Below are 22,586 nucleotides of genomic sequence, written 5' to 3'. Positions count from 1 at the left end.
CACCCAATGGACTTACATGGCTGAGCTGGGATTTGGACCCTGGTCTCCAGAGTCATAGTCCAATGGTCAAACCACTACACCATGCTGGCTGGCCTTCAGATAACCTGGACCTCACCCATATTGGACTTTATAGGTCCAAACCAGCACTTTGTGCCGAGAAACAGACCCAAGCAGCAACACAGAAAAAAAGGGCCAGCAAAATAAAAATTAAGAAATGCTGTGGTCCAGTATTAAATAGCTAACAATTCCCTGCTCTTTCAAGATGACCAAAATCTGCTGCCTGAGGCGGACCCCAAACCCTGCCCAACGGTTAGAAAACCTCCCAGTAGCAAGAAAGCAAGTTTATTGTTTCCACTCCCAAACAAGAATATAATATGCAAATATATGTAAAAGTATTTAATTTCTGTTTTTATACAGGGATTATACAGGGATTACCATGAAGTATTTTGTGCTGAATGCAGGTTGCCCTGCAATAGACTTTTGATCACATGAGCTCTTCTGGAGCAGACTTGTGGGAGGTTAGATGCCATCCACTCACAGATGGATTTTTGCTCAACTACAACTCCCAGAATCCCTGGACCACCACCACTTTAGTCTGCTGTGAGATTCTTAACTCGCAGAATCCACAGCCACCATCCCAATTTTAGTCTTTGTTGGACCACAACTCCCAGAATCTCCCAGCTGCCACCCCCAGTTGCAGTCTTTATTGGACTACAAATCCCTCAACTCCCCGGCCACCCACCACCCAACTATTATTGGAGTATAGCTTCCAGAATCCTCCAACCCTCACCACCAAGTCATAGTCTTCCATTTAGCAACAACTCCCAGAATCCCCCAATGGGCTGATTCATTTGCTGATTGAAGATACAGGAAGCCCCTGCTTTTTGATGCCATTTTTCAACAACTCACTCTTTCGATTCTGGCAAATTACAGACATCTTCCATTAATTCAATGAGGGGTCTGCTCTTTCGTCTTTTCTTCCTGCCTGCAAGGATCACTTAGGACCGATCACTCACACAGGCGGTTCCAAGGCCTGCCTACAGAAAGAGCAAACCCCTCCTCAAATTAATGGAACACGTCTACATAATTTGCAAAAGTGGAAAGACCAGGCTAGTGGTCAGTTCTTCCTATGGGGGTTTGCTTTGGACCCCTTGCATCTGTATGTACTGCTTGCAAAGTGAGCTGAGAAAAGGTGCATTGGAGTCAAAAACGTATGCAAGAAGGTCCAAAGCAAACCTCTGTTGCAGCCCAAAGTGAGCACTGCTCTGCGTTCGGTCTGTGGGGCTTCTGAGATTATGAGCAGTGTTCCTTCAATCTCTGGGGTGACTCTGTGGCAGCCAAAATGCAGTTGCAAACTAAAAAACCCAGGTTTCTCTTCTCAACCAGTTTTACTTTCTGACCATGCTCTCTGATCCCTAACCCATCAGATAAGCGGAGGCTTCCTCTAGCAGACATTTGCAAGGGAGTAAGGAAAAACATATACTTCTGCAGCCTGACAAAGCTTTCTTGGGTGTCATTCAGATGTCTTTTTTTTTTTAACGTGATGATGTGAAACATTTCACTTATGCATTCCAGGTTTGTTATTCACACTATGGAACTGCATTGATCCACATTGATGAGAGTTCAGTTGTTGACATGTGCAAGCTATTGGATAAAGATGGAACTGATGATGCAAATGCATTTGGAACCCATTTTTTGGTATGCAGCATTTTATCCCAGGTCTATTTGAGTCCATTCTCATTGGTTATTTGCTCTACCGACGAGGCAGATCTTTTTTTTTAAACTTGGGGAGAAAACCCGATATCAATTATCTTGAATTAAGTGCAGGGGGTTGGCAGCCCCTCCCCCCCAAAAAAAACTTACTAGAGTGCATTCAGGCTGCGTATAACCAACAGAGATTTAACATGGATCCATCCTGGGTTATTTTCATAGTGTGAATAACGCCAGAGTTTGTGAAATGATGGAACATGGATTTTGGGGCCGGGCATCCATTTTTTTGGACCCAGAGAAGGGCAAGAAACTATTTGTGAAATCAGAAATTGCATAAATGGCTCTTAGTAAATGGTAAGGGGTGCTGGTGGTGGAGAGGGATCGAGATCAGACCCAAAGTGTGGGGAACAGGAGGTGGAGAGCTCAGGTTTCCACAAAGGACCCTCCAAGGTCTCCTTTTTGCCAGGTGCTTGGTAATGGCATAGAACACCTAAGTTGCCTTAGGTGGGCCAAAAATGTTGCCCTTTATCATGGAGAAAGGGAGGGAAGGAGAAATTGGGGATAAGGGGTCTTTAAATGAATGCACAAAGAAGTGGGGAGAAGTCGCACTGCAGGCAACCGGGGTCTTCTAGTTTCTGCCGTCCGTGTTGGCTTTGCCTCCATCTTCCAGCCCTGGGCAACTGTGAGCCCAGATGGAGTTGCTCCGAGATTGGGCCGCATCCAGGTCCAACTCCCAGCCTTGCACCCGGATTGCCCGCAGGCAGCCTCGGAAAAACCCTCTCTCCTGGGCCAATGGGGTTCTTTCTGACCCTGGAACGGAAAGGAAGACGTCCGTAAATTGTTTGAAAATCTGCCTGATTTTCAGCCATGCCAAGAGAAAAGGCTGGGGAAGTTTTCTTGTTTTCTGAACTATAATTCCTCCATCATGGACAATGGGAGCTACAGTCCAACAGTAGCTGAAAAACTACACCTTCTTACCTTCAAGGAAGGGGGTCACATCTTGGTCTCTAGATGTGATCAGACTGCAACTCCTATCAGCTCTAGCCAATACAGCCAAGGTTGAAGAATGCTGGGCCCTGCAATCCAACAATATCTAGAGGGCTGCACAATCCTCATCTCTGTCTTAAAATAGGTGCACCACAGTGTCCCTCTGGCTGTGGTTGCATTGCAACTCCCATCATTCCCAGACCAGTAGAGATGATGGTGAGGAATGGTAGGAGCTGTGATCCAACACCTGGAGGACTGCAATTCTCACCTCTGCCTAAAAAGAAGTAGGATGCACGTTGCTCTCTGGCTATGGTTAGACTGCAAGTCCCATCAGCCCCAGGCAAGTATAGATGACACTGAGGAATGATGAGAGCTGCAGCCCAACAAAGTCTGGGAGGCCTACAGTCTAAGGGCAAAGCCAGATTTGGGATAGCAATGAGGAATAGCGTAAACCTGGAGGAATGCAAATATCATCCCCCAACTATCTCCATGGTGTTCACAGCCCATTGGAGATGAAACATTTGAGGGACTGCCATGCTGTGACATACCAGCTGCTGCCACAGGAGGGTGCACTGCAAAAAAAAACCATTCAAAATGTACAGTTGTGCCTCCATTTTTGCGGGGGGTCCGTTCCGCCCCTCCCCAATGGAAATCCGCAGATATTCAAGCCCCATTGGCTTGAATGGCAGCATGGCCATGTGGGCACCCATGGGCGCATGTCACAGGCGCGTGCCCCATTTTAAGTCCTTCCATCTGCCCCTCGCGAGTAAGCAAGGGACACGGATCCAAAGTCTGCAGAAATGGAGGGACAACTGTATTCCTACAAAATTCATGACTTTTACAACTCCAGAAATGGAAGCAGATTGGCTTGGCATCATTTTTTATCACACTTTCCTCAGGACAGCACTTTGGTGATCCAGGGTTGTGTGATTTGTTTTCCGCACTGCCAAATGAATAATAATAATAAATAATAAATTTTATTTCTACCCCGCCCTTCCATGGATATGACCAGGGCGGCTTACAAAATTTATAAAAAACATTTCAATACAGGAAATGAAGAGGATGGGAGGAGCAAAAGATAACGGCTGCCAACTGCCACCTGAAACCTGCTGCTGCATGAATATGCACACAGCAACCAGCTTCAGGAGACAGTTGGCAGTCTTGATTGCTCCTCCTCCCCACTCCTGAAGTGCAGGGCTGCTATTTGCACAGTCATACAGCAGCCCTGTGCAAGTGATCACGGCTGCCAACCGCCTCCTAAAGCAAGCTGCTGTATGACTGTGTACACAGCAGCCAGCTTCAGGAAGTTGTTGGTAGCCATGATTCATGCAATGGGGAGATGAGCAGAACTACATGAAGCAGAACTGCAGTGGAAGGGACCTATCGCAGAAAGCCAGTCATGCAATAGAAGCTAGATAGGGAACCTATTGATGGGTTTCACCCATCAATGAAAAGGTGCAGGACAGACACGTCGTCATGCGAGAAGTCCTGGCCAAAGATGCTTTTATCCTGTTAAAATTCTGCTTTTTGCCGTTGTCTTGTAATGTCGATCGTGAAATAGGAAAAACAACCTCCCTTCAGGGCAGCCTAGCAGCTCAGATACATGAATACTTGTGGAAGACAGAGGCAGTAGAATAAAATGAAGTTAAAGACTTGGTAAGATTATGCCAGCTGCCTATTTTCAAGGGGAGGTCTTACCAGGTAACCCCCCGATGATGAGGTCTCCCCGCTGTCCCAACCAGATCTGCTTTAGACTGTCGAAATCCGTTTTTGGGATGGGCTTCAAGGTCTCAGCATTGGCCAGGCGCAGTGTAAGATGAGATGGAGTGATTTGCATGACGAGCTGCAAATCCAGGCAGCCTTCTGCTGGAAGCTGGACCATGAAGACCGTCTTGTTCCCCAGCTGGGCCACCAGATCCTAAGAGACACAGAAAGACAAGGTGGTGGCCCCATCTCATAGACAAATGGTGGCCTAAAGCAAGGAGCTGGCTGATGGCAGAACACCAGATTCCCTTTTGGTATCTACCTAAGAGTAGATTTTGACAGTGGATTGCTCTAGGTTTTAATGAAGAAGAACAATACAGTCTAGGAAGAGGTGACAGCAGTTTGCTTTTGGCTGAGCTACTGGGAAGGGCAAGACTCCACTCTGCCCCTCACCTCTTCTTTTGCCTGAGTGAAAACTACTTTTTGCAGCAGTTTGCAGCAACTGAAGTGAGCTGAGGACCAAGAGGGGAAGTGGGACATTTTCACAGCAGCTGGGAAAGTGGGATGGCAGGGGTTTGATCAGGATGCCCCCTGCCAAATCTGGGCAGTCGGAGAGGTTATTTTATCAACGCTTTATTTATTTCTCTACTGAAGTTTCAGGGACAGTGCGTAAATGCCCTCTTGCCTGCTGTGGCCTTTCTCAAAAGGATTTCATGGCCCTAAAAAGGGTGGGAAAGTGATGCCCTGGGAGTCACGTCTGGCCCTCAGGGACTCAAAAAACGTTGCACCAAAATGCCATGACACGTCCCTTAAGGAACGCTGGAAACACCACATTTTGCCTTCCTCTGGGGCCGATTTATGTCTGGGAGGGATCTTTTTATCCCCCCAAAAGTGTGGTCCTCTGATGTCCCATGAGCAGAGTGACCAGACATCCTCCTTTTCCAGGACACATCCTACATTTCAACCTTCTGTCCAGGAGGAATTCTGAAATGTCCTTGATTTTGAGCATGCTGAAGAAGCATGAATTTATGATCCCAAAACATCTTCCTTTTGGCAGAAATGAGCTGTGATGGTCACCTGCATCCCTTTCAAATGTGAGTGTGCTTAGTTGTTATTTGGCCATGTCCTACATTTTGGTACTGGAATATCCTACATTTTGAGGTACCTTGTCCTCTTTTAGGACATCTGCCCACGAAGATGCTCCCCTCCTCCATGGTGTCATAACAAAACAAAAACTTTTGTCATAACAAAAGATGTCATAACCTCCGTGTTTCTCACCGTGTGCCGCAGGTCCAAGCGGAGGACAGGTGTGTGCTTGACACTGGAGATGGCTAACAAGGTTGCGGCTTGGGGTGCTCCCTCGATCCGCATCTCCACAGCCAGGGACCAGTTCCCATTGGCAGGGCTGAGTCCGGTGGGGAGGCCTATAGGGCGAGAGGAGATTTGGTTGCAAAGAGCCAAGGAAAAGAGGTTGGTAAAGGATCCAGGGGTGCATCTACATTACAGAAATAATGCCATTTGACACCACTTTAAGCACTATGGCTCCATCATAAAGAATACTAGGATCTGTAGTTTGGTGAGGCTAGATTAGAACTTCCCAGAGTCTATCGTTCTACTACTACTACTCCTCTCTGATTTATTCATCCAATCTACACTTCTTATCTTCTACATGGAAATTCCAGCAATCAGGAATTTGACGTGTTTCTGGAATGGGGAATTTATGACTTTTTAAGTATCTACAAACTTACCCAATTCAGCTTTATATATTTGATATTTCTGCTATAGAATCTTTGTAATACTAGTCTATGTATTTTTCACTATTGTTCCTGTTATGTGTATTGGATGCCTATGGTCATAATTATTATATATGTCTGCATTGCCATCTTGTTTATGTAGTATTACACTATCCTATATTACTTAATACTGTATACCTGTTATTGTTCAGCATTTCCTAGTTTGGTGAGGCACCAGCTCTCTTTGGCAGAGAAGGCAAAAGGCCTTGCAAAACTACCAGTCCCAGGATTCCACAGGATGGAGCCACAGCACTTCTAAAAGCGGTGTCAAACCGCATTATTTCTACAGTGTAGATGCACCCCAGCTGTTTCCAAGCAATCCTTAATAATATCACTACCAGACAGTAATACAGTTGGTACAAAGATGGTTAAAAGAGCCTCAGCGGCTTGGATATCTCAACTTATTACTCCCCTCCAGATGTCTTGGACCTAGATGCTTTCTAATCTATTCAGGTCATTTTGAATTTTGATCCTGTCCTATGGGCTATTAGCTATTCCTCCTAATTTGGTGTCATCTGCAAATTGGATACACATGCCCTCTATTCCTTCATCCAAGTCATTGATAAAGATGTTGAATAGCACTGGGCTCAGGACAAAACCCCGTGGTACCCCACATCCAGTGATATATGGAATTATGATTTATGAATAATGTGGGTACAATACCACAATTCAAAAAGGATGTTGAGAAACTGCAGCATGTGCAGAAGAGGGCAACCAAAATGGTGAAGGGTCTGGAAACCATAAAGCCCTATGAGGAAAGACTTAGGAAGCTGGGTATGTTTAGCTTGGAGAAGGGATGGTTAAGAGATGATATAAAGGCCCTATATAAATATTTGAAGAGGTGTCACACTGAGAATGGAGCAAGCTTGTTTTCTGCTGCTCCAGAGCCTAGAACATGGAACCATGGATGCAAACTACAGCAAAAGAGATTCCACCTCAACATTAAGAGGAACTTCCTGAGAGTAAGGGCTGTTCAACAGTGGAACAAACTCCCTCAGAGTGTAGCGGAGTCTCTTTCTTTGGAGGTCTTTAAGCAGAGGCTGGATGGCCATCTGTCTGGGATGCTTTGTTTGTTTTCCTGCATGGCAGAAGGGGATTGGACTGGATGGCCACAGGGGTCTCTTCCAACTCTATGATTCTAGTATGAGAAAATTACTAAGGCTCCTCTGTGGTGTGGTATGGGAGGAAGTCAATGGGGGTGCGTGTGACTGCATGAGTTACCCCATCGGATGACACCTGCCTTAGTGACACCACTGCCCCCATCCAAGGTTGTGGACCATAGAGTAAGTCTCTGCAGCCCTGTCCCTCTCCTCTGACCTCCAGGTTGTACCTGCCAGAGAGAAGGTGGCCAGTCCGTTCCCGGGGAAGAAGCTGCCATGGCGGATGCTGGGGAAGCAGACCTTGGTCCCCTCTTCCTCCAGGGAGCTTCCCTCTCGCCACTCCAAACTCTTGTTCAGCCACTCCCAGCGCCTCATGCACCCGTCCATGGCTGTGTTCAGCTGCAAGGCAAGAAGAAGCCAGGTTTCGGGATGTGACGCAACAGACCTTCTCCTTTCCCTTTCTTCCCCGCTTGTCTCCATCTCAGAACAAAAACCCATTTGCGGAAAATTTACTTCAAGTTTTGATCTTAGAGAAACCTTTTCTAAAACGAGGCATCGTTGGTGTTTGACGCCAGAAAAGATCTCTAAAACGTATAAAGGTTCCTCGAACTGCTGCTGTAAATGCCAAGAGAAAGTAGGACCTTTTAAATCCTGGATGTGGACCTGCAAAAGAGTTTCAAACTTTTTGGGGGGCTGAGATTCGTAAACTGATGGAAGATATTTTGAAAACTAAGCTCTAGTTCAGTTCTGAACTCTTTTTATTCGGGCTTTTAGATGATCAGTTAGAGAAGACCCAAGGCAGGATGTTACAAATATCCCCACTGCCATTCCTTTCTCTTTTTGTGCCGTGTCTTTTTAGATTGTAAACCCCAGGGCAGGGATTTGTTTTATTAACTAATTAATCTCTGTAAAATGCCACGTAAATTTATGGCGCTATACAAATAAACATTAATAATAATAACAAATACAACTGGCCCTCCAAATTTGCAGCTCTGACTTTTGCGGGTATGATTATTCATGATTACGTTTATTTTAATCTGTTGTTTGTATATTTTTGTTGAATTATATTGCCTATTAATTTTGTATTATATTCCACTTTCTAAAATGTACACCACTGGCAGGTCCATTTTATTTTTATTTTATTCTATTTTATGTACAGCACTGTGTCAACCTACAGTGCTTTATAAATAAAGTTTAATAATAATAATAATAATAATAATAATAATAATTCACAGATTTGATTAATATGTTCTCTCTAGAAATCTCTAAGTTCTCCAATGCGATGCTATTGTCAACTTTCACCAAAAGCCAGCTGCAGGACCTAAAAGGAACACTTCTCTAGGAGTTTGCAGATCCTCCAGCACAATTCTGTGGTCAACTTCTGGCAGATATTGACCATAGAGTTGCCCTGGAGGACCTAGAGATTCCTAGAGAGGTGTTCTCTCAGGTTTAAAAAATAGTTGGTTCTTTTTTAATTTGTGGTTTTTAAAACATTTACGGGGGTCCTGTGCCCCTGACTCCAGTGAATGCGCAGGGTCCACTGTATATGCAAAAGTCCAGCCTTGTTATTACTGTGCTTTTGGCCTAAAAGTCCAGTTCACACTAAAACGCAAAGCGGATGCGCCAAGTGCAGCTGCTGAGAAAGACTTACCGGCATCAGCAGCTCCTGCGCAGGGATGAACAACCCGCCGACACCAATCCGCATATCAAAAATGGGTTGTTCGATGATGGGTTTGGAGACGTGGCTCAGGACCAGTTGGTCATCTCCGTCCACTTCTAACAGGACGATATGGCCCTCATTCTTCACCATCAGCTGCCAGGGAGGAGGAAGAGAATTAGAGACCAAACCAGATGCAAGAATCCTTTTCCTTACCCCAGTTAAAAGGGGAAGAAATGGGCAAAACTCAAATATTGCCCATTTTACAACCTTGCCTGCCTTCAACATACTTTCAAACAGAACAAGAGGGGAGTCAAAAGACAGTTCCTCATTCCATGACATTTAAAGGGCAATGCACTTCAAGGCCCTTCAGTGCGATTCAATTCATGCAGAGGATTTTGGAAGCAACCCCCAAAGCTCACAGACCGGGCTGTGAACAATGATTAAGGGATCAACCTAAACTTGGAAAGTTGCTTTTTGGGAAAGTTCCTTTTCTGGGACTGCCACTCCAGAATACAATAGGCCCTTGATATCTGCTGGGGTTTGGTTGCAGGAATCCTCCTGGATATCAAAAGCTGTGGATGCTCAAGTTCCATTAGTTACAATGGCGTAGTAAAATGGTATGCGTCCCTTATATAAAGTCGCAAAATCAAGGTTTGCTTTTTTGGAATATATATATATATATATATATATATATATATATATATCAAGCCCTGAGATATCCCAGCCAGACCAGGACCTGCTTTGGGCATTTGGTTTCAGCCTGCTGGACAACTGCCCCTTGCCATACCCGGTGCCAACGGCCGTCATTGAGGCGCAGCCCCCCAGAGACGGTGATGTTGGTGACGCTGTTGTGGATCTGCATTTCGGGCTTGCCCTTCCGCAAAGCCAAGATGAACCAGTCCTTGCCGTGGTTGGTGTCACCATAGAAAATCACGCCTTCCGGGTCGAAGGTGCGGAAGTCAAAGAAGGACGTGGCACTGGGGAGAAAACATCAGGAATTGAACCCATGGCATCTAGTCGAGTGGCTACCAAACTTTAGTCCTCCAGGTGTTTTGGACTTCAACTCCCAGAAGCCCCAGCCCACTTGGTCAATAGTCAGGAATACTGGGAGCTGAAGTCCAAAACATCTGGAGGACCAAAGGTTGGGAACCACTGCAAGAATGTCACCTTCCCTTGTGGCTGTTTCCCTCAGCTTGTGTGACAGGATTTTGGAGTGTAGGGTTGTTGTGTTTTTGATCCTTGGGAGGCAGATAGGTGCAGGCTTGCAAAACACACCAAGTTGCCTTTTCAGGGGAGTTTATCACACAGAGGAAATCGGGAGTTTATCCAGTGAATATCCTGAAAAGTAACGTAATTGCACTAAACAATTTCACGCGACATCGCACAAAACCCGCCATTAAAGTAGTCACAAAGAAGCATTAACGTGGATCTTTTTACTTTCGGGATTTCGGTAACAATGCATATCCAATATCACTTTGTGCAACTGCATGTGACAGTCATTTGTGCAATTACTCACCATTCCTGCTTTGTTTGTGGGATGCTTTAAATGCACTTTAATCTCTCTTTAATGCTGAAATTAGCCCCAGTGTGATAAACTCCTAGGCCAGACCTGTCTCCATTTGTAATACCTGGGGATGAGACTCATGTAAACCAAGGGACATACATATGTTCTAAGCTATTTTTCTGGCCCTCAGAGCCCCTTATGGATTTATAAAATACAACTAGGTGAATTGTTGCTCTAGGGGACACAATCCTTTTGTAAAACAACCGCCGGAAGGTCCTGCAATCAGAAAAATGGCCTCTGGACACTCAGAAGTTCTCCAGATTATCAACTGGAGAGTCCTTTTCAGTCCAAGAGCCAGATTCAAATTCAGACAAATAGTTGTCTGAAGTTGGTGGGTGGAGCCAAAGGGAAAGGGGTGGAGCCAAACAATCCCAGCATCTTTTAGCTTGCAGCGCTTCCTTCCTTTGCCTATAAGCATTAGGAAAGTCCTTTTCAAACTTTTAGAATATGGGGAATAACAGCATGAAAGCTGGTCGAGTGTGACATTCTCCACCTCTCCAACAACTCAGGAAAAATAACTTGCCCAGTGCTTCAGTCTCCTTATTCACAGATCTCCATATGTTGTTGGAGTGCAACTCCCAGCATTCCTTTCAGTCAGCTAGGGGGATGCTGGGAGTTGTAATCCCACATCATTCAATGTCACTGCACCTGTTGAATTTCCACCATTTAAAAAATTCACAGGATCATACAGTTGGGAGGGAAACACACACCCAGATCATCTCCTAGTATTTTTCACCATGGGATCTGCTGGCTAGGGCTGATGGGAGTTGTGGTCTAACAGCATTCAAAAAGGTCACTTGGGTTCCAGGTATGTGATCTCCCAGTTTTCCCCAATGTAATTTAAATGCTTGTTTACCTGGTCACTGTGCGCAGATCAATATACAATGTGGCTGTCGGGGAAGGGTCTCCCCATCTCTGTCCAAGGTTCAGAGCTCCAGCCTCCCCAGTGAGGGACTGGAAACACTGGCCATACTGGAAAAAGAGAGAATGGTCATTAATCCCAATGGCCACTAGATGGCAGCAACGATCTCCATAGGAAGGGTAGGGACTGTGCGTTACAAGAACTGGCCAACAGGTGGCGCTGTTGCTGCAGCTGCTCGCAAAAGAACCCATAGGGTGCGTTACAGCTGAAAGCCACACGGTGGCAGTGTTGCTTCGTGTAACTTGGACAATGTATACTACGTTTCCCCCCACTTACACCTCTGCGAAAGAATAGTTTAAACTTTAATAGTAATTGATTAATTAATTAGCTAATAGCAGGCCTCACTTTGATGTAGCAGCATCATGTGGTTGTAAATTCAGCATTTCTCCCTTGTCTTCCACCTCATGTGAATAAAGTCAGTAGAATACTAATGTTGCAGTGTTTTAAGAATATCTGTGTGCTTACATGTGTGTGTGTGTAATACTGTATATATAACAATACTGTATATATGCGTGTGTGTATGTATATATAAGAATATATATACATATAATAGTGTCTATATGTGCATGTGTGTATATGTAAGTATACATATAAAACAATACTGTATATATATGTGTGTGTATATGTATATATTGTATATATGTGTGCATGTGTATATATAAGAATATATGTGTGCACGCATGTGTGTGTATAAGAATATATGTGTGTGTATGTATAACCAATAACATCCAAACTGATACCTTAATTGGACCAACCAAAATGTACAATTACGTTGCAAGCTTTCAATGTCACACTGGCTTCTTCATCAGGCAAACAGGAGAAATAAATTGAAGATGTTAGCCATAGACCTGCATTTTCTGTTTCTGGCCTTAGTTCAGGTGGTAGGGAGGGCTACCTGTAGGCTGGCACCTTCCCTCTTTTTTTGGCCATGGGTTCACTGGGAGATTTTCAAATTCAAGGAACTTTAATGTCCATTTGCAATTCAAGGAAGACATTTCCTTGGAATCCAGCATGTCTCCTTCCTTTGCGAAGCCACAGGCTTCTATGGAGGTAGAGAACTTGCATGTGGCTTGTATGGTTCTGACTTTTGTGCTCAGTTGTAGGTCTTTGCATTTTAGGATCTTTTCTAGTTTTCATAGCCGCCCTCCCCATTCTTGATCTTCCGATTTCCTGACTGCCATCCCCATTCCTATCAATGTTTGATCCCAGATATAAGAACTCTTTTACTATTTCTGTTTCCTCATTGTCTAGTTTGAACGTGTGCAAGTTCTCTATGGTCACTGTTTTTTTGTTTTATGTTCAACAGCAAACCTGCCTTTGCACTTTCTTCCTTTTGGTCTTCCTTAGCAGGTGTTCCAGGTCTGGGAGTTTCTCTGCTCCAAAAGAAAACTAGTGTGTGCTTTATAGAATATAGCAAAGCCTTTGGCTGCATAGATCATGAAAGGCTATGGAAGGCCCTTAAAGACATGATGGGAGCGCCAACACATCTGATAGTCCTGATGGGGAATCTGAACTCAGGACAAGAGGCTGCTGTCAGGACAGAACAAGGAGAAACCAAATGGTTCCCAATTGGAAAAGGAGTCAGACAAGGATGCATCCCATCAACCTCACTATTCAACTTATATGCAGAACATATGGTAAGAAATTTAGGCTTGGACATGGAAGAGAGAGAAGTGAGAATAACAGGAAGGAATATCAACAATCTGAAATATATATGTGTGTGTATGTATATATATAGTTACATAGAACCTTATCAACTAGAGGAATCCCGCAGGGAACCGGGATTTAAAGGAGATTTAAAGGAGAGAGAAAAAACCCAAAATGTGGGAAGTTTATCACACAACGTTTCTCCAAAAGTGAAATAACGTGAAAATAAAGCCAACGTAAAAGGGACAAAAATGGCGGCTTTTTACTTTTGGAACTTCCTGATAAGGACAAAAATCTGCCAGTTTTGTCCCTTTTACATTTGCTTTATTTTCTTGTTATTTCACTTTTGCAGAAATGCATGTGATAAGTTCAAAATCCTGTTTGGGATTCCTCTGTGTGATAAGGTCCCTAATTACATCAATGTAACAAAATATGACAAATATGACAAAGTATGTTACATCCTCATATTACAATTTCTGTCTCCTGTATGGTTCTTAACACCTTTACCTGATAAAGAAGCCAGTGGAGCTTTGAAAGCTTGCAACATGCATTTTGTGCATTTGGGTTGGCCTCATTAAAGGCATCACTGTTTTGTGGATTTTGGATGCTATTGTGTTTTGCTATATGGCTAAATCATGGCTATATGGCTAAAACAACACTGGTACCCCTGAATACCTTCCCAGAGGTATGGCATTTGGTAAAGGTACTTCCCTAAACTACAAACCTCAGGATTTCACAGGCTGCTGCCATGACCATTCAAATGGTATCCAAATGCTGCAACTGTGCCACAGAAAGGGTCTTAAGGAGGTCTTTGGATCAGAAAGCCATAGTTCCATTACAGTTGGTCTCCATATCTACAGTTCCGGTGGTTTGAAAATATTCCCCAAAAGCAGAGATCCCAAAAAGCAAAGCTCGGTTTACCCATTTGATGTAAGGGACACTGTTTTACTGTATAAAGTGGGGCTTGCGCATGCACAGATTTTGGTATCAGTAAAGGGCTCTGGAACCAAACCAAAGCAGATACCAAGGGACCAACTATATTTTAATTTTGGTGGCTCAAGTTTGAAATTAAAATATCCAAGGCTGGGTCTAGGGCTGAACCTGGGAAGATCACCCATCTTGTACCCAAGAAATACCTCCTGTGCCTAAAAGGGGGAGTTGGGTTTGCTTTCTGGACGATTGGATGTTGCTTGACCAGGTAGACCCCCCCCCCCCGGTTGTTCCTGACTCACCTTGGAATCGTAGGTCCCCTCAATTTTGGGGGATGGCTCCCCCGCCATCAAGGGTAGCCCTGGGAGCACCAGAAGAAGTAGCCAAGCCGCGTTGGGGAGCATAGCTATGAGACTGGAAGGAGAGGACTGCTGGGTCTAGCCAGGGCTGGAGCTCAAGGTGGAACTGACAGTAGGCAAACACCAGCGCATCATTTTTGTGCCTGAGGAAAGGCGGTTGTTGACATAAACTCTCCAGGGGTCAAGGGCCCTGAGAGGCAGAAGCCGGCCTTGGGTGAGGAGACCGGCGTCTGGATTGCGTGGCCCCAAGGATCTGCCCTGGCCTCTGGGGGGCATCAAATAGGGCCCATCATCCTGAAAGAGTGTCACCCAAAAGTGGTCAAATGGTTTTCCAGCAAGGGTTGCCCTGCTCTGCCAGTTTGGAGCGTCCTGCCCCTTTACCTGGTTCATGATGTTTATTTGTAGTTCTAGGCAGGGTCCTTAGGTTAAGTACAGAGCTCAGGAGAGCTAAATGGTTGGGGATTCCTCCTGTGGCCATGTTGTTTGGAGGGATTCTGGGAGTTCTAGTGCAAAAAAAGTGGTGAATTTTTAACTTAGTGCAAAAAAAGAGGGGTGATTTCCCCCCAAGTTCCAAGCAGAACTATACAGTGACCATGCAAGGAGGTCATGCAAGCATTGTCAGGTCTCCACTGCCAGAATGGATGCTGCTGCCTTCCCAAGCAGAGAAAAGGTTCCAAGGAGAGGTGCACCATGCTGGCCTGGCCACATTTGCCTTCCAAGACCAAGCAAGAATCAAGATCCAGGTGATCGGTTAAGTTCTCCCACTGCTCACAGAGTCATGCCCACTGGCTTTGCATTGCTTTTCCCATTCCAGATCTCTCTCTCTCTCTCATGTCTTCATCCCATGCATCAAACTCTTCAGAGAGGCATTCGATTGCTGGGTGCACACAGCAGGGCCTTCTCTGTTGCAGCACCCCAACTGAGGAACACCATCCAGATGGCTCCACCACTTCTGAATCTGTGCCATTTTGCTTGGTGTCTGGACCTTAAACTTAGGAGGTGTCTACAATGGCTGTTTTTGAAATGGTTTAATTTTAGAACTATTTTTAAAGAAGCTTTTCATTTATTTAACGTTATTAAAACTGCCGTTATCTATCGTGTATCGCCTTGAGGGCTCTGGTGGGTCAAGAGGCAATAAATAAATGCCATAAATAAATGTTGTTGTTGTTGTTGTGTGCCTTCAGATTGTTTCTAACTTAGGCAAACCTTTCTTGGCATGCTTCTTCAGAGGAGGTTTGCCATTGCCATCCTCAGAGGCGGAGAAGGTGTAACTTGCCTAAGCTCATCCAGTGGGTTTATATGGCCAAGCTGGGACTTGAACCCAGGTCTCCAGAGTCCCATAAGCAAATAAACGGCACTTGCAAAAGCAAGGCAAGGCTGACCCTTGCACATGGAGCCAGAGTGAATCCTCCTGGGGAGGTGTGAAATGCAAACTTGCCTCCCATGAAACCCTCCGCCTTACCTGCTTTCTCAGCAGGGTGAAACGGTCATTGGTCACCACCGAGAGGCGAAAGGCCTTGTTTGCTCAGGGTTGCAACACCAGCAAAGGATTAAGTGTGGGGGGCAAAGATCCAGGACTGACGGCCAAGTCTTAAGGGGCCACAAAGGGTGCATGAGTGTGCATGCCCATGGCTAAGGGAAGCACCCTGGAAGGGGAGAGGAGCACCGCTTCAAGTAGGGCCAAAGTGGGAACCAGGTGAAACTCCATTTACAGGTGCTTCTTGAGAAAATGCAGGCATGCATGCAATGGGGAAAGCATGCCATGTGTTCCTCTCCCCAGAACCAAAAAGAAGAAGCCTTTCTAAAAACAGGAAGTGGCCTTGGATCACTTGTTGCAAAGAAAAAAAAGGGGTCCACCTGGTCCAATGATGCTCAAAATTATGGCAAAACTGTCCCTCATATCCCCCATTTGGGGGCAATTGTGAAGGGATGCTGGGAGTTCAATGCGGCTCCTACCCTCTGGTATGTAGTTCCAACCAAAACAAAAATACACCTGAAGTCAGGATAATTTTGGGACTGATCTGTGGAGGCCACATTTGAGGACCGAGAAAGGGCCAAACCAAGCTTTCAACTGCATTTCAAGACGCCATCCTGCATCCATCATGATGCTTCCAAGAATGGATTAGGATATGCACGTCACATTTTGAAAGCATGAGTTCTGCATTTTGAAACAGAAAAACATCACCCATCCCCAATTCATTTTTTAAATGCATTTGCATTTCCCACTGGGCTCTCCCCACAATGTATTAACAGCCAAAGCTAGGAAATGCTCCTTCTTTTGAACTACAGCTCCAAGCATCTCAGAGGCCCCTTGGCAGCAAGGTGCGGTAGGTAGGATGCACTGCCTGGTGAGTAGAGTAGCAGACGGAGATGCAAAGAGTGTAACATGTGCAGTCTCCCTACTTGCAAAACCATGTCTCAAATATTTAGGCAAATTCTTAAGACCTAAACAAAGCCCCCAACTTCAGGGGCAGTCTATAACTTTTGCTATCAAATGTGGTGGACCAATAACAGGTGCATGGGGAAATCATGCTAGCTGTGGGGATTCTGGGAGTTGTAGTTCAAAAAAGGTCAATTTCCCAGCTCAGTAAAGTTGTCTTCCATTTTACCTTTGTGTCCAACACAAGCACTTTGCTTCACTTTACCCCCATTACAACCAGACACTCTACAACTGTGCCGGGAGTCGCCACTGTTGGCTCAAGAAATAGAGGCCTCTTTCTACCAGAACCACTCATCTTCAAATCTAAAGCCAACCAAGCCCAGATGGCTGTATTAGCAGTCTCAAACATTGCACAAGTCTGCTTATCGTTGTTGTGTGCCTTCATGTCATTTCCAACTTATGACGACCCTAAGACAAGCCTATAATTGGGTTTATTTGGCAAGTTTTTTCTGAGGAGGTTTGCCATTGCCATCCTCTGAGGCTGAGAGAGTATGACTTGCACAAGGTCACCCAGCGGGTTTTTATAATGGCCCAGCAAGATATCTAACCCTGGTCTCCAGAGTCAACATCCAACACTCAAGCCACTATGCCATGCTGGTAGATGAACATAAATGCTGAATCAAGGTGCCAAAGATTAGCCAGCTCCCACACTGTAAATTAAGAGCACCCCAGCTTTGGAAGCAGAAATGGAATTGGCTCCCTTTTTCCGAAGGTGGTACCCTGTGAAATTCAGGTAGATGGGAAGTTTAATAATGTTTTCAGTGTTCCTCAGTTGTGGGACATGACCAGAAGCCAACACTAGTTTGGAACAGTTTTTTGTTTTGATTGCAAAAGCTGTGTGTTCCTTCTATGAAAAGAGAAGGTGGAATGTGAATTGCACAGGAATTGCAATGAAGGAAGTCACAGAAATAGCACTGAAACGAAGACCAAAGGGCTATCTGGTTCAACCCTCCCCACCAGTATGGGACCAATTGCTAAGGCTCAGTCCTGAAACAAAAGCCATCTAATCTGTGTTTTAAAATGTTGCCAAGAAAGAGAATCCAGCACTTCCAAGGAGAAACCATTTCCTGCTTCACAAAGCAGCAATGTACAGGAGTTCGGTTTTTGTTTCCCCCAAAAACTGTTTTGCGTTGAGTATATATTTGTCTTTTTATTCTGAAGAAGTTAATTCGAGTTACACACAAAGATGCAGAAAGATAAATACGGTATTTTGTCTAACGGACTCTTCACACTGTCACACTTGGAACAGAGACCGGGAAAAAGCGGCAAAAAATTATTATTCATCCTCATCATCAACATTATAATTATAATTATTATTAACAGTTTTGTAGATTTATTTCTCTTTCTTTTTTATTCAAACCCTTGGTATTGTTTTTCCTCTGTTTTTTCCCTCTCCTTAAACAGTTTCAGTAAATCTCTAAAGTGCCATAAAACTAGCTAGAGGTGCTTCTAAAAAATAAAAAATAAGACAAGTTACATTCAGTAGCAAACGGTCAACGATCACCGAGAGCCCCCCCCCCAGTGACAAAGTGCAAAAGATTGGAGAGATGGACAGCTATGTACATGTCAGTGACCGCCCTTCTGCCCCCCCCCGGTGACCCACAGCCTGCCCCCTCCATGCCAGAGGTGGCGGGCACCGTCCCCAAATACCTTTGGTGCTCTCTTCATCCATCGCTTTTTCACTCGGCGTTACCAACCCTGTTCCCTTTTGCTCCCCACTCACATTCAGACACACAAGACACGCAGACACACTCAAGACTTTTCAATGCATTTGCTGTGATGCACCAGAGAGTCGTCCAAGGTTTTAGCCATGGGGGGGGAGTGGGTGCAAAATTAGAGCATGGTGCCCCCAATAACTATTCTGGCCTCCTGAGATTCAACTTCAGTCTCAAATCTTTAACGCTGATGTACAGTGGGCCCTTGGTATCCGCTGGGGTTTGGTTCCAAGACCTCCGAGGGTACCAAAATCTGTGGATGCTCAAGCCTCATTATATACAACGGGCATTATTATTATATTGTTGTATAATAATAATTAACATTATTATTATATTGTTGTTATTATTACAGTGGGCCCTTCGTATCTGTTGGGGTTTGGTTCCAGGAACCCCCTGTGGATACCAAAATCTGTGGATGCTCATGTCCCATGATATACAATGGGGTACGATGATAATGATGATGATTACAGTGGGCCCTTGGTATCCACTTGGGTATCGGTTCCAAAATCATGGATGCTCAAGTCCCATTAAATACAATGGCAGAGTAGAATTATTTCCCCTATATTCCCCCCCCCCCCCAAATTTTTCTTTACCCTAGACTGTAAAATGGCCTGCCAGAAGAGATCCAGCAGCTGAACACACTGAATTTAAAAGAGCATGAAAAACCAGCAGGTTTATCCAGATGATTTTTGTGAATTTTAAATGATTAATTTAGATGTGGATTTTAATATGTGTAGATCTTATTTGTCCATTTAAACTGATGTGTGTTTTAACTAATGTTGTTTGTTAATTGTTGTTGTCCCCACCTCAACCCATGAAATAATAATAATAATAATAATAATAATAATAATAATAATAATATGCCAGTACTGCAGCCACAAGGATGTGAGTTTGATCTCAGGGGCTCCAAGGTTGACTCAGCCTTCCATCCTTTCACCGGTCGGTAAAATGAGGACCAAACCTCTTGGGGCAGTTGGCTTAGAGATTGTAAACTGCTTAGAGAGTGCTGAGTTCACTATCATGCAGTATAGAAATGTAAATGTTATTGCTAAAATCAAGGTTTGCTTTTTGGAATTTATATATTTTTTCACTAGTTTCAAACCATGGATACTTGAATCTATGGATAAAAAAATCGATAGCTACAGAGGGCCGATTGTAACTTGAGCATTTCGAACTACGGTTTAGGCATCTAAAGAAAAGGGGCAGACAAAGCAACAAAAGGAATGCAAACATAACCAACAGGAGAGTCCTGGGGTGAACTATTTTCCAATTAGTTTCATTGTACGCAATGCTACAAATGTGAGGACTGAAGGAACATTTCATGGGGGGGGGGGGTGCACAATTCTTATTTTGGAAGGACAATGCACTAATTTCTTCCCCTGGTAGCGACAACCCTGAAGTCGCCTCTGGAAATGTACAAATATTTGCTATATTGCAATAGCAGCCGCTCACTCCAAGGAATAAGGAGGAAGTGGGAAGGAATTGCCCCAGTATTGTTCCCTGCGGTGGGACCAGGTGCTGCTGGGCATTGCCAACTTTTCCAAGAAGCTGTAGCCCAGGGGAAACCCTGCCATTGGGAGAAGTGGCAAGGCAATAGATTTCATCCACCACAGCACATTTGCTGCTGGACTTTTCACCTGGCCGGCGCATTCCTTGTTTGCATTACAGACCAAAAAATAAAGCCAACAACCCAAGTCCAAGAACCTTTTTCTTTTTCAGAACGCCAATTCTAGGAAAGGTCTAGAGCCGTGGGTTCGTAACCTGCACCTCTACCATCCCTGGTGGAAGTTGGCGAGAGGGAAGACCAACTATCTGGGAACCTCGGTTCCCTGGTGGAATTGGGGGCCTGCCCCCTTTTTTCATTTGAAATCCAGAAAGCCAGCCTGGAATTACATTGCCGTTAATGCTAGATAAGTAACTTCATGGGGATGGGGGGGAAGGCAAGTGATTTTTCTCCCTTTGCCAGCCTGGCGGTGCAGCAGGCAGGAGGCTGGAATGTGCATCCAATGTGCCTCCAATGTGGCCCCACAAGGCCACTGCTGCAAATCTTGGCCGCGCTGCAGCAGGCGGAGTAGGAAACGGCTGTGTGGAATGCGTCAGACGCTGCAGCGTGAAGTGCCGGCGCAGAGGGAGGGAAGGGGGGGTGGAAAGAAATAAGACTGCACTATGAGACATCATTGCAAAAAAAAAAAAAATTAAAGAGAGCAGAGCAGAGAAAAGCAGGAGTTCGCCACTGCTGGAGGAGGAAAGGAGTGTGCGTGGCAGGCTATCATGTGCATGTGCCACTTGCAGTGAAGCAGAGAGGAGGGCGTGAATATGCGTTTGTGTATATGCCTGCATCTGTGAAAACCTCTTTTGCAAGGCAACGGCATGCAAAGTAGATGAGGCGGCAGCTTGCTGGTAACAGGAAGGAAGAGACTTGCGCCCATGCTAGGCTGCGGTGTGTGGAAAGCGTGCGAAGAAAAGGGACATTCGCACTGCAGCAGTGCATATCTTGCATGGCCCTGGAGTGCGCCGCAAGCCACAATCGCCCTTGAGTTTTCAGAGCAAGGTTCGCAAGCCGCAACCATACCCATGTGCACCCCACTGCCGACATGCCCCCGTTGGACCCGTTCCTCCAGAAACAAAGTGTGTGTTCAAAGACACACTCACACACATGCTTGCACATGGAGATACACACCTACTTCCTCAGCCTGGTCCTGCGCAACTTGCTCCCCATGCCCATGAGCCCATTGCCCTTCCCAGCAAATTGATTCATTGCCCCCAGTTCCTCACCACGTTTCTATTACGCTCCAAATGGAGCGACGAGAAAAGCTTCCTTTTGGGGGTGGATGGTGACTCCCAGAATGCCCCAATGGACCATGCTGGCTGAGGGATTCTGGGAGTTACATGACCAAAAAAAAAAGGGCACACCCATCACAACAGCCCAAACAAAATAGGGTTACCAAAGCGGCATGCAAGCAGCATGCCTTCCTCTCCATTCATTACCCCAGAGACATTTTCTAGACCAGAGGGAGGGACAATGTGGCCACTGGGCCACAAGCAGCCCCCAAAACCATTATGTGGCCCACAAAAAAAACCCACAAGGCTCCAAACACCATAACTTTCATCCCGAGTCCTTGGGGCATACCCTGGCAGAACACCTTTGATCCTTTTTAAAATAAAATATTAAATCTGTTTATAATGGAAAGGAGGTAGACCCAGAGCCTCCTAGATGCATTTCCCACCCCAGAGGCATAGATGCTTTTTCAAAATGGCAAATTAAGTGGAAAGAGGGGGAAATGAAAGAAGGGGCAGGAAGCCATCATGAGGTTGTCAAGGGAGCAAAGTTTTAAAGCTCATTTTCAGGATAAGGAGCAAACCCATGTAAGGCGTTTATTACAGGAAGGAGATCGGGAGTTTATCCCATGAATATCCTGGAAAAATTGCGTAATTATACGAAATGATTTCACACGACATTGCACAACACCCGCCATTAAAGTGGTCACAAAAAACCCTTAATGTACATCTTTTTACTTTTGGGCTTTCAGCGACAATGCATTTCTGACATCACTTTATTTGCACAACTGTGTGTGATAATCATTTGTGCAATTACTTGCCATTTTCACTTTATTTGAAGGATGCTTTAAATGTGCTCTAATCACTCTTTAATGCCAAAATTAGCCACAGTGTGATAAACTCCTGAGTTAGGAACTCTAGGCTTAGAGGGACAAGGAAAGGGCAGTTTTGCCAAAAAGAAATGGAATGTTTTGCACCCTTCTAAAGGTATAATCTAGCTCCCTCCTCAACCTGGGTTTGGACTACAAACCCCATAAACCACAGAAAACTAGCTGTGGGTTATGGGGGTTATAGTCAAAACCTTTGGGAGGGACCGCTTGAAGTCTTCAAGCATTTTCCTAAAACATGAGACATAATTCTGGATTCCTTCCTCCTCCTTTAAAAAAATAAAATTGGCTTCCCGAAGAAAATTCACAAACACTGAAGTTAGCATGACTTTCTTAGAGATGCCAGTTTATCTCTCCTCCATAAAACAAAACAAAGCCATTTTTTTAAAA

The 22,586-nt window shown here is 44.9% G+C and overlaps 1 protein-coding gene across 1 annotated transcript; it reads right to left on the bottom strand.

The window, feature by feature from the left end:
• Nucleotides 1-353: 353 nt before the first annotated feature.
• On the bottom strand, nt 354-11,631 carry SHBG (sex hormone binding globulin). Its single transcript, XM_089479719.1, has 7 exons — nt 11,375-11,631; nt 9,742-9,931; nt 8,946-9,107; nt 7,525-7,693; nt 5,680-5,825; nt 4,396-4,615; nt 354-2,520 (listed from the first exon to the last, which is right to left on the bottom strand). The coding sequence occupies exons 1-7, from the start codon at nt 11,629-11,631 to the stop codon at nt 2,339-2,341; spliced, it is 1,326 nt and encodes a 441-aa protein (XP_089335845.1). The 3' UTR covers nt 354-2,338.
• Between the last annotated feature and the right edge of the window lie 10,955 nt (nt 11,632-22,586).

Source organism: Sceloporus occidentalis, unplaced genomic scaffold (genome assembly GCF_023333645.1).
Source record: "Sceloporus occidentalis isolate IW3139 unplaced genomic scaffold, rSceOcc1.0.p SCAF_14, whole genome shotgun sequence".
Classification (NCBI taxonomy): Eukaryota; Metazoa; Chordata; class Lepidosauria; order Squamata; family Phrynosomatidae; genus Sceloporus; species Sceloporus occidentalis.
This window is presented reverse-complemented; position numbering and strand designations above follow the sequence as displayed.

Bases quoted from the DNA above. Each gene is read 5' to 3' on its own strand.
- SHBG (XM_089479719.1), bottom strand. From the start codon at position 11,631: ATGGGTTCTTTTGCGAGCAGCTGCAGCAACAGCGCCACCTGTTGGCCA. The intron at 9,108-9,741 runs GTATGGCAAGGG...CCTCCCTGGCAG, and splicing joins ATGACGGCCGTTGGCACCGG to CTGATGGTGAAGAATGAGGG. The intron at 2,521-4,395 runs GTAAGACCTCCC...TTTCCGTTCCAG, and splicing joins CATCATCGGGGGGTTACCTG to GGTCAGAAAGAACCCCATTG.